Raw genomic sequence first — 12,423 nt, forward strand, 5'->3', positions numbered from 1 at the left:
TACAGCTGTGTATTGGGGAAGAGACCCTGTCTAGATTTTTTGAACAATAACCTACCTAAATGCCATCCAGCCAGCACTACTAACAATAATACATTAATAATGAAGCACAGGGCTAGGATTGTAGCTCAGTGGTAGAGTGCTTGCCTTGCAAAAGGGAGGCCCTAAAAGAAATAAATAAATAAAATTAAAGATGTTAGGGACTGGGGCTGTGGCTCAGCAGTAGAGTGCTCACCTAGCATGTGTGAGGTGCTGGGTTCCATCCTCAGCACCACATAAAATAAATAAATAAGATAAAGGCATTGTGTCTGACTACAACTAAAAAAACAGATATTCTTAAAAAATAAATAAGAAGTAAAGATGTTAAAAAAAAATGAAGCACAAGAAAACTTCCCTTTTGCTGACACTGAAGGGGAAAATGAAGTGGTTCCCACAAAGGACTGTGTGAACAAGGCCGGAGACAGAAAGCTCTTATCTTTTTCTTTGGTTCATCTAATACCTAAAACCTCTTTCACTTGATTCCATCCTATTATATTCTCCAAATTAAAGTTTAAAGGAAAATGTCTGTGTTTTTAATATATTTATAAATATCTTTGTATCTTATGTCACTTCTTGCATAGGAACACAGCAGCCATGTCAAAAAGGATGAAATATTTACTAACTTCCCTTTCCTCAGGAAACACACAGGATTAACTAAACATGTTTGGTCACATCGTTCTAGTTACACCATATTATTTTGGTTGTTTTTCTGGTAGTGGTGATAATTTTCCCTGAGACACTCACATTCTTATGGCCAGTAATATCTTTTAGATGGGCCTGTAGGCACAAAGTATAATATTCAGTTGTGAAACAGAAAGGTAACTGGCTTTTTATCTATAAAATACCTGACTATGGACTATGTACTAACTATGTACTAAATATGCCAGACTCAGAAATAATAAGAAAAAATTGTATTAGGTGTTCCAATAATCACTAACCAGCCTATTTGAAAAAAGGAAAACACATTAGTGAAAGGGAAAAGTTTGAGAGTAGCATGAAAAAACTGTATGAAAACATTGAAATCTATATGAAGGAGGAGAGTGGTAGGTGGGGAAAGGGAAGATATTGAAGAGTACAAAGTTTTAGTTAGACAGGAAGAATAAGTTTTAGTAATATATTACACAGAATGGTGACTATAATAAATAATGCATTGTATGTTTCAAGATTGGGGAAAGTAGGGGCTGGCAATATAGCTCAATTGGTAGAGTGCTTGCCTTTCATGCACACAGCCCTGGGTTCAATCCCCAGCACCACAAAAAAAAAATTAATATAAAGATTGGGGAAAGTATAGATTTTAAGTGTTTTCACCACAAAAACAATGATAAATATGTAAGCTGATGGGTTTGATACTTAACTCACTTTAATCATTCCACATTATAAACATGTATCAAAACATCGCATTATGCCCCATAAATATATTATTATTTGTCAAGTAAAAATAAAGTTTAAGTCCATAAAAAGGCAGTAAAGCGACTAGTAGGAATGAATAATTTGGGGTCTACATTAATACAGATATGACTGGAAAAGTGATGAGGCAGGTACAGTGGCACACACTTGTAATCCCAGCAGCAACTTGGGAGGCTAAGGCAGGAAGAGTTAAAAGCCAGCCTCAGCAAAAGCAAGGCACTGAGCAACTCAGTGAGACGCTGTCTCTAAATAAAATACAAATAGGGCTGAGGATGTGTCTCAGTGGTCGAGTGCCCCTGAGTTCAATTCCCAGTACCTACTCTCACCCCCCACCAAAAAAAAGAGTTCAATGAACACTATGTAATCTATAACCTAGATTCAACAATTGTTAACATTTTTGCTATATTTGCCTTCTCTTTCTCCCCACTTCCTCTTTTCTGCGTACAACTATTGCTGCTGAATCATTTGAAAGCAAGTTGCAGACCTCAAGAGACTTTTACCCTAAATATTTCAACAAAAATATTTTTTGATTACATAAAACCTCTAGATTTTAAAACCACTGGATTTCCCATTTCAGGGAGAAAAACCTATTGAAAATCACTTGCAGATTAAATCATGTAAATTTGGAAGGTTGGCACAGGAAAGGTGGGCTGAAATGGTCTGAGGTGGTGCCCTCTGAGCTAGATCCAGAGGATTTGGCAAGGAACACCATTTATGCTAATGTGGCAACAAAACATCTGCCCGATTAAGGCATTTCAGTCTTCTTTGCCCTTGGGAATAAGATACGAATGAAAAGAACAGAATTTTCAGGATAAGAATAAAAAGCCTTTTTTTTTTTAGGGTACAGGAAGAGAAAGAATTCACCAAACAAATCCTCCCAAAGATGATTTGAAAACCCTAGAATGGTGTCACAAAAAACAAGAGAAAGAATATCAGAGAAGGATGTGGTCAGTTTCAAAAGTTCATTAGGATCTCTCATTGTTTCCGGAGTTATAGGAAAGATCCAAGTCTTGGATTGATTTTTAAAACAAAATCCAAATTTAAACAATTAATTCTATTTGCTCATTTTAAAAAAAATATGGGCTGGGGATGTGGCTCAAGCGGCAGCACGCTCGACTTGGCATGCGTGCGGCCCGGGTTCAATTCTCAGCACCACATACGAACGGAGATGTTGTGTCCGCCGAAAACTAAAAAATAAATATTAAAAAAAAATCCTCTCTTTAAAAAAAAAAAAAAATATATATATATATATTTATTTATTTATTTATTTATTTTTTAGAAGTAGTTGGACACAATACCTTTATTTTATTTATTTATTTTTATGTGGTGCTGAGGATCGAAAGCAGGGCCTTGCATGTGCTAGATGAGGACTGTACCACTAAGCTACAACCCCAGCCCCTATGTGTGCTTTTGCATTCATTTTGCCCCTAAAAAAATCACTGCAAACTGGGGATCTTCCCCTGTTAGCAGTTTTATTCATTATATTATAGAACATGAGTAATCCTTTGTTGCTATTAAATATTGACGGTAAAGAAATGAAATTGGGCTAGGAGTTGTAATTCAGTGGTAGAGCACTTGCCTAGCATGCTCAACTCTGTGGGTTTGATGCCTAATAACACACAAAAAAAGAAAAGAAGTATAAACTTAACTCTTCACTTTATTTATTTTTAATAATCAGGTGTGTTAGTCAGTTTTCCATTACTGTAACAAATACCTAAGATAAATAAGCTTAAAAAGAGGAAAGGTTTATTTTTTTATTTTTACTTTTTCTGGTACTAGGATTGCTTTACCACAGGACTGGTAAAGCCAGGGTCCCTGGTATCAGCCAGTGTCTTGCTAAATTGCTGAGGATTTCATTAAGTTGCTGATACTGATCTCAAACTTATAATCCTCTTACCTCAGTCTCCCCAGTCTTTGTGATGAGGACAGGTTTATTATAGCTTGGAGTTTTAGAGATTTCAGTCTATGGCTGATTGGTCCCATTGCTTAAGACCTGTGGTGGCACAGCACATCATGGTGGTTGTTTGTGGCAAAGAAAGCCATTCATCTATGGCATCTAGGAAGCAAAAAAGAGAGACAAGTGTCCCACAGTCTCCTTCAGCAGTGTGTCCCTAATGACCTAAAACCTCCCACTAAGCCACACCTCCCACCTTCCAATAGGGCCAAACTGGGGACCAAACCTTTAACACATGGGCCTTTGGAGGAGGGTATTCCAGATCAAAACTATAGTATCAGGTTTCATAATAATTACCTCTTTTACCAGGGATTTTTATGTGGTGAGAAAAGCCTGGATCAACTAATTCAGAGACTACTTCAATCAGCAGATGAAGAAGCCATTGTTGAACTTTTGGATGAAAACCTTAAATCAGCAAAATAAATATTTGTTTATTCTTTATTAGCATATCAACAGAATGGTCCTATATCAAGAATCAGACTGAGTATGTATACGGTGTCAAAATACATTCTACTCTCATGTATAACTATAAAGAACAAATAGAAAAAAATTATGTAAGTCAAAAAAAAGAGTCAGACTGAGACATAGGAATCTTTATGAATATTCATAGAATACAGCTATAAGTACATAGTACTTATAGATTTTTTTTTAATGAATCAGTCACATTTATTGACTTTAAAGGTTTAAGTTTTAATAAACAACCTGAATTTCCAAGTAGAAAATAAGCTGTTATTGAAAAGAGAAAGAGTGGACTGGGGCTATGGCTCAGTGGTAGCGTGCTCACCTAGCATGCGCAAGGTCCTGGTTTCGATCCTCAACACCACATAGAAATAAATAAACAAAGTAAAGGTATTGTGTACAACTAAAAAATAAATTTAAAAAAAGAGAGAGAAAGAGTATTGAGAACTGATGTGTAATATAAGACAGGTCACTTGTTCTCTCATGCCTTTTCTTAAACAAAACAACCAAACCTTTTTCATCTACCACAGGAAAATGTAAAATTTAGTGATATCAGATTTATACATTATTTGTAAACCTCTTTTTTAAAGACAAAGTATTGTTAATTATGTCAAAGTTAGGACTTAGACTGCTACTTTTCAACAAAAATTGTGAAGAATATGAGTCACTCAGCATCAATGAGCATCTCTAGGATACAGATTATGCCCTAGCATTTGATTGCTAAATGAATTCTATATTGTATGAACTAGAGGCCAATATTCAACATAGACTTTCTGCTTGCTTGTATTTCTTATTGTTCTTTGGGTCAACTTAATAAGCATCAACAGATATAATATGAGTAACTCATTGTGATCTATTTCATGCAGTGATATATAAAACCCAATGCTTACCTTAAAGAGATTTTTGTTGGATAATTAAACTTCTAACAGCCACTGCAGTACATTTAGCTCCATAGAGACAGCACAGGGCAAATGAGAGGCAGACTGATACCATGTGACTCTGTGCCTCACTGAGGAAAATCTGATAAACACAGTCAAAGGAGATCCTAAGAAGCTGAGAGCAAAATGTCATATGTGCTCAGCAAACTTGTCAGAGTGGAAGAAGAAGCACCCGGGCACTTCAATTTCTGAGTTTTCTAAAAAGTGCTCAATGGCAAAGGTGGAAATGAAAACCTATGTCATTTCTAAAGGGGAAAAAAAAAGTTCAGGGATTCCATTATACCCAAGAGATCTCCTTCTTGTTCTGAGTTTTGCCCCCCAAATCAGAGGAGAACATTTGGGCCTGTTGATTGGTGATGTTGCAAAGAAACTGGGAGAGAAATGTGGAATAACAGCTACAGGTAAAGAAACTTAATGAAAAGAAAGTGCAAGTTGAAAGAGAAACATGAAAAGGATATCACTGCCTACCAAGCTAAAGGTAAGCCTGAAACATAAAAAAAAGAGTGGTGAGGGTTGGAAAAAGCAAGGAAGAGGAGGAAGACAAGAGATGATAATGAATAAGTTGGTTCTAGTCTATTTCTAATGTCTCTTTTTGTATAGTTAACACACTAACAAATATGTCTTTATATAGCCCTGTCCTGATGGTATGTCCAGTAGCCTCTAAGTTTGCCTGGGGCTTGTAAATTGGCATGGAAATTTAAAATAGGCTTTTGTTGGTGCATAGCACAAATTAGTTACATATGGGGATGGTAGTCTTTTCATCCTCGTTATCTCTGATCCATCTTCTATGAAATAATTGTTCTGTTAACTGACTACCACTCCAACTGCAAAAAAAGAAAAAAGTTGCAACTTTATTACTGACATTGAATGCTTATAAGTAAATGCAATATTTTTATTACTTAAATAAGTTACCAACTCTAACACAAAATGATAGGATGTTGTTCTGAAGAAGGGTTATTTTAGATATATTCTTCAGACAGACTATTAAGATCAAGTTCTAAGACTAATGTAATTATTTGGAAGAAAAGATGGGAGAAAAATGTCTTCTCAGGTTCTTATTTCAAAAATGTTCAAGCATACAGAGAAGTTTTAAAAATTAAAATTTTAGGTGATTTATTATACACTGTTTATCTAGATTCATCTAGAGTTAACATTTTACCCCATGTGGTTTTGGGGGAGTTTGTGGGGTTTTTTCTTTTTTTTTTTTTTCTGTTACACATACATACACTACACTCTGTGGTCGGGCTTTTTGATAGTTGTAGATTTCATGAGACTGCTCCAAAATATTTCAGCATGCATCTTCTAAGAGTAAGCATGTTCTACAAACTCATAACTTTATTATCATATCTAATAAAATTAACAATTATATATATTACAACATAATAGTTATCACTTACAAAAATTTCTATATCTGTTTTAGCTAGTTTTATCCAATCCAGGATCCAACTAAGATTCACACATTGCATTTGGATTTATCACCTTGGTTTAGGTTAATCCCCTTAACTTTCTTCCCCATATGACATTGACTTTTTGAAGCTCAACAATGGCAGGAACATTTGCAATTTATTTTAGTCAACACATATCCAATGAAAGGCTGGAACTTCCCTTCCTTAGAGCATTTACTAAAAAGGTAATTGTAAATATGTATCTCTTGCAATTCAAGCATCTCTCTCAAGGATCTGAGTCATTTTTTTGTAATGTAATCATCAAGAAGGACAGGGCCTCTGTCTCAGTCTGTGGGTGGATTGAATCCCAATTTTGGTCACTGCAGCTAGCAGACACCGTTGGCTTCGTTGCATGTACATTGACTAACCCTTTGGACTATTTCACTTCTCTACTGAGCCCTTGTATCCTTCCCTCCCTCATCTTCCTTAAAAATTCCTAAACTTGGCTTGTGTGGTGGCACATACCTGTAATCTCAGCAACTCAAGAGGCTGTGGCAAGAGCATCACAAGTTCAGCCAGCTTGAGCAAGTTAGTGAGACCCTGTCCCAAAATTTAAAAAAGGGCTGGATATGTAGCTCAGTGACACAACACCCATGGGTTCAACCCCCAGTACCAAAAAAAGAAAAAAAAAATCCCAAATTAATTTTGCACAAATCTGAATGGAGCTCAGCTCTTCCACCTACTGTTGGTTTCTTTTCACTTCTTCAATATCTGTCTTTATTCATCTTTAACAATTTGGCTAGAACATAATGAAACATTGGGAATTATAAAACAGCAGGGTTCTCATTCTTCTATATTTATCTTTTTAATATTTTTTTACATTTGCAATGCTGAGCTGAAACTCAGGCCCTTCCATATGCTAGACAGGAGCTCTATCACTGAGCTACATCCCAGCCCAGCTGGCTATCTTTTTAAAAACCCTTCTTCAGAGTTGAGAGATTATTTAATCCTAATTGAATCAGTGCCATTTAGGGTCAGTGTTGTCCCCTAAAATAACTGATATTGTAATATTGTAACATTGGTCCACTTTATGCTTTGAATATAACCCATGCTGCTCTGCCACTGCAACTTATTTTTAAAGTGGATATGTTTCTTTCTCTTTCTCTCTCTATGCTCCTCCCTAACCTCTCCTCCCTAATCTCAGGAGAAACAGGATTACCTTTCTTCCCCATCCTAGACAGAGTTATTTATCCCTGAGTACACACTCACCATAAAAACAAAAGTAATCCAGACTTTGAGGATGGTACCAGAAAATCTCATAAATGGCTATCTCCCAAGTTTACAAGTGAATTATAACTCCAGACAGAGAACACATGGAATGTAGCCTTTGAGTCACTTCTTTGAAAGCCCCCTGTTCCTGCTGATTGGCAGATTCACAGCCTTTGGGACAGGAGTTCCTTGTGTTTTTCCTTTGCTAGCAAAGCAATAAACCTTTTTCCTTTTTCTCAAAACCATGTCCTCATTATTGGATTGGCATCAGGGACAAGGACTGAGCTTTTGGTAACAATATCTCTGGAGAATTTGACTTAATTGAAAAGAATATTGAATTGAATGGAGCATTACAGAGTAAAAGATTTTGTTTTCAAGCATTTTACATAACATTTATCCAAAGAAATATGCATACTAAATATTCTGTGAAACAATAAAAAGGAGATCATCTGATAATTCATTATATTATGTCAAATATGAGATTATATATAATTTTTTAAATTCTACCATTTTTCTTCAAGAAAAATACTAACACAAATCCCAAAGCATGATTTCTGGAAAAAAAAATTGTTAATTTGAGAAAGTAAAAAGTTGTAAGAGGGAAAGCAAGAGAAGGGGGTATTGACTTCTTTTTTTTTTTAATTGGTTGTTCAAAACATTACAAAGCTCTTGACATCATATTTCATACATTTGATTCAAGTGGGTTATGAACTCCCATTTTTACCCCGTATACAGATTGCAGTTCTTACCATCCATTCATGTGATAATCGATTTAACATTCTATACATACCCAGGAAGGGAGGGGTCTAAGAGGGGAAGGGGGGGAAAGGGAAATTGTTTCTTCAGCCAAAGTGAGAACCTAATGTGTCCAGTTGTCCTGCTTTAACCAAACTGTGGTACTGTCCACCCTTCTCTTGCCTTTCCTCTTCCTCCAGCTTTGACTTTTCCTTAAAGCTACAATTTACGTGGAGGAAAAAGGAATGAAACCTCTGATGTTGATTCAGTAGGTCTGGGGACTGTGTTTCTGCATTTCTATCAAGCTCTCAGGTAATGGTGAAGATTGCTGATCCACAAATAATACTTGGAGTAGCAAGGATCTAGATGTCTATTATTCAGCTAGGGAGTTCTTCCTGTTGTAATGCACCTTATTTTCATACTGTGAGATTCAATTAAATTTGTAATACTGCTTCATTTAGTAGATCTATTAGTTTCCCAAGCACAACGATAAACTTGACATCTTTAGGAGCTGGGTGCAGTGGCACAGGCCTGTAATTCCTGCTGAGGTAGGAGGATTGCAAGTTTAAAGCCATCCTTAGCAATTTAGGGAGGCCCTGAGAAGCTAAAGGAGACCCTGTCTCAAAATTTTAAAGAGGGTTGGGGAGATTCTCAGTGGTACAGTGCCCCTGGGTTACATTCTCTGGGGATGAGGGTAGGGGAGAAAGGAAGTCTGTAGATGCTATTTAAAAATTAGAGTAAGAACAATACCTGTGGCAGTGCCTGACTGCACACCTGATATTGGGTTGCTAGAGTCAGGTGAGAGAAGGTGATAGTTAATCCCTTACAAATGGTACTGAAGCCTCAATTCTGAGGTCAGCTCATGCTGTGCTTTTATGGGCCTCTTATGAATCAAAGCACGTAAAGATTGCTATACAGGCCAAATGAGTGAAATGTGTTACAGTGGTGATGAATGGGTTCCTGAAAACAAAGTCCTCAGATACTTAGACACCAATGTGCAGAAACACAGAGGTCTTCAAAATCCAATCAGGAACAAAATTCAAAGATAAAGTTGAGAGGCACTGCCCCAGGAAAGAAGACATCTGGTCTTCAAGTAAAAATTACTGGGCTTAGTAGCATATGCTTACATTCCCAGTGACTCCTTATTCCCAGTGACTCCAGAGGCTGAGGCAGGAGGATTGCAAATTCAAGGCCAGCCTTGGCAACTTAGCAAGACTCTGTTTCAAAATAAAAAGGGATGAGGATGTAGCTTAATGGTAGAGCATTTAGGTTCAATCCCCAGGACCAGAAAGACAGGTCACCCAGAAATGGAAATGGTGGAGTATAATTGAGACACCTTAATCTTCTCAGAAGGGTCCAAGTAGATGTGATTGTTGAAAACATGAATGGAGATGAAGTTAAAGATTCCTGGAAAATGAAATGATGGCTTTTTATGGTTAAGAATAAATTACCAGACAAACAGCTCTTTACATCTTCTTATCAGAAGAATGTGGATTCCGTTGCAGAGAATGATGCAAATTACAAGAAAGCTCAAGGAAACAGATAATAAGGAGCATTCGAGTAATAAAGTTGTGGTAAGAAAAAAAGAATGCTTGAATGTTGGGCACTCAACTACTCTACAAATTTGAAAAACCCGGTTATACAGATCCTTGCACATCATCCAGAGGCACTCAAGTTCCCTTATGGTGCACCACATCTACTGAATAATTTTCATGAATTGGAGCAATGTTTGCCTATATAACTCTAGATAAGAATCTTTCTTTATGACTGGAATATTTTTATGATGATTTCCTAGCAAAGAAGTTTGCAACCTTGTTTAGTGCCAGTAATTATGAAGGGGCTCCTCTGAGAGTATATATAACTTACAGTACATAAAATATATAGATCTGAAGGGTACAGTTCATTGGGTTTGGCAACTGCACTCATTCACCCGTGTCATCACCTGCCCAAACAAGAAGGAAACACTTACATCAGCCCTGAAAGTTTCCTCATTTTCCTTTCCAGTCAATCTAGCAGTCTGTTAAACCCCCATCCCTCACTCGAGAATGGCAGCTGCTATTATGATTTTTATACATCAAAGCTTATTTTCACGGTTTTGGAACTTCACATAAATGATCATCCAATATGGACTCTAGTTGAAATGGTCATAGAGTATGGACTAATTTATCTCATTTCTTTTACACAACATTAAATTTTTGAAGAATTTTCTATATTATTGCATGCACCAAAGGTTATTCACTTTTGTTTCTGAGTAGTATTACACTATACAAATATACTACTTTTTAAAAATTCTCCTATTGAGGTACACTTGGATTGTTTCCAGTTCTGACTACTATAAGTAAAACTATTATGAAAATTCTTATACAAGTTATTTTTTTTAATTTGGCGTGTGTGTGTGTGTGTGTGTGTGTTTCCATTCCCCTTAGGCAACTGCCTAGGAGTGAGGTTACTAGGTGTTTAAAAGAAACTACCAGAGGGCTGGGGTTGAAGCTTAGTGGTAGAGCTCTTGCCTCTCAAGCATGAGGCCCTGGGTTCGATCCTCAGCACCACATAAAAATAAATAAAAATAAAGATATTGTGACCATCTACAACTAGAAAAGAAATTTTTAAACAAAATAAAAGGAACTAACAGAGTTTTCTTTATATAGACATATCCATTTATATTTGTGTTATTAATAGATGGGGGTGCTGATGGCACCAAATCTTCAATATTTAGTATTATCTTTTAAAGTTTAGCCATTCTGGTGGTGTGCTATTTTCTCATTTTGAATCTAATATGCATTTATATGATGATGAATGACATCAAGCATCTTTTCATGTTTATTAACCCTTAGGTATATGTATTATGGTTATATTTCCAGATTATAACTTACTTTTAAATTTTGTTTTCGCTGCCTTTTATTAGAAGCTTAAATTTTTGTTGAAGTTCACTTTGCCCTTTTTTATGATTATTATTTTTCTTGGTCCTAAGCAATCTTGGCCAACACCAAAGTAATGGAAATAGTTTTGTGTGTGCGGGTATGTTAGTGTGTTTGTGTGTGTGTGTGTGTGTGTGTGTGTGTGTTAGAAATTTTACATTTTATTTGCTTTTCCATTTAGTACTAAGATCTATTTCAAATTAACTATTGCTTAAGGGGTCAAGGTTAATTATTGTGTTGCCTTCTGATCCAGTTATTCCAAAACTATTTAGGAAGACCTCACTTTCTCCATTTAATTGCATTTCTAAATTTAACATTTTAAATTCAGCTTTCTAAAGTTTAAAATTGAGTTTCTCAGTTGAACCAGCTGTGTTTCAAGTACTTAACAGCTACATATGCCTTCTGAGTACTACATCAGTCATCAATCATCATGTAACAGGAATCTTCACGCTTTGAATATAAACCTTGCTGCTCAACCACTAGCACTTTATTTTAAAACTAATATTTTTTTCCTTCCTCTTTCCCTCTCCCTCTCCCTATCTTTGGCGGAAGCAAGATCAACCATCTTCCTGTCCTAGGCCAGGTTATCTCTCCTTCTACTCTCCAAACACAGGAATGAGGAATCCACCAGTTGACTTAAGAAAAGGCTCTATCTCAAGGCTACTGCTTGAATATAAATTATGACTCCTGATTACTTTTGTGTCTCCCCTTTAAAAGTCCACAGTTCCCCCTGGCAGTAATAAGCACAGCGTCTTGCTCTCCTTTGCTAGCAAAGAAATAAAAACTGCCTTTTCCTTTTTCTCAAAACTTTGTACTCATTATTGAATCAGCATTGGGGACCAAGACCAAGCTTTCGGTATCAGTCACAGATCTTACATTATTTCCAAATTGCAGTAATCTATGGGAAAGCAGAGAACCAGGTCTAATAAATATTTTGGTTTCTGTGAAAGGTAATCTAAACCAAATGCAGTAAGGGGAGATTAAGGAAGTTAGAAATCAATTACTGGACTTATATCTAAAGCAGTCAAATTCAAGCAGACAGAAAGTAGAATGAGAGTTGCAGGAGTTAGGAGAAGGGGTGTTATTGTTTATTGAGTTTCAAGTTTGCTTGAAATGAGTCCTGTAAAATAATGATGGTGATAGTTGCAAAACAATGTGAACACATGTAATACATACTTAAATTTTAATGGTAAATTTTAGTTGTTTTTCACTGACATTTTAAAAAAAATTTATAAAGTTGCTTTCCCCCTGGTTGGGGTTCAATGTAGGTGAATAATGTGTGTAACTAATGATGACTAACATAATTCTGTCTAGTATATTTG

At 36.1% G+C, this 12,423-nt stretch overlaps 1 protein-coding gene across 5 annotated transcripts in view; it reads left to right on the forward strand.

Annotated features, from left to right (window-relative positions):
- The window catches only part of Mtrf1 (mitochondrial translation release factor 1), a 48,018-nt gene extending 43,266 nt beyond the window's left edge, over window positions 1-4,752 (forward strand). For all 5 annotated transcript variants that reach the window (XM_058582608.1, XM_058582607.1, XM_046454251.2 and 2 more), the window contains one exon: window positions 3,707-4,752. In XM_058582608.1, coding sequence (XP_058438591.1) covers window positions 3,707-3,820 — 114 coding nt within the window. In that variant the 3' untranslated portion in view covers window positions 3,821-4,752. The remainder of the gene's footprint in view (window positions 1-3,706) is intronic.
- The last annotated feature ends 7,671 nt before the right edge of the window (window positions 4,753-12,423 follow it).

This window comes from Marmota monax, unplaced genomic scaffold (assembly GCF_021218885.2).
Source record: "Marmota monax isolate L192 unplaced genomic scaffold, Marmota_monax_Labrador192_F-V1.1 WCK01_AAM20220418_F8-fsc00011, whole genome shotgun sequence".
NCBI classification, from domain to species: Eukaryota; Metazoa; Chordata; class Mammalia; order Rodentia; family Sciuridae; genus Marmota; species Marmota monax.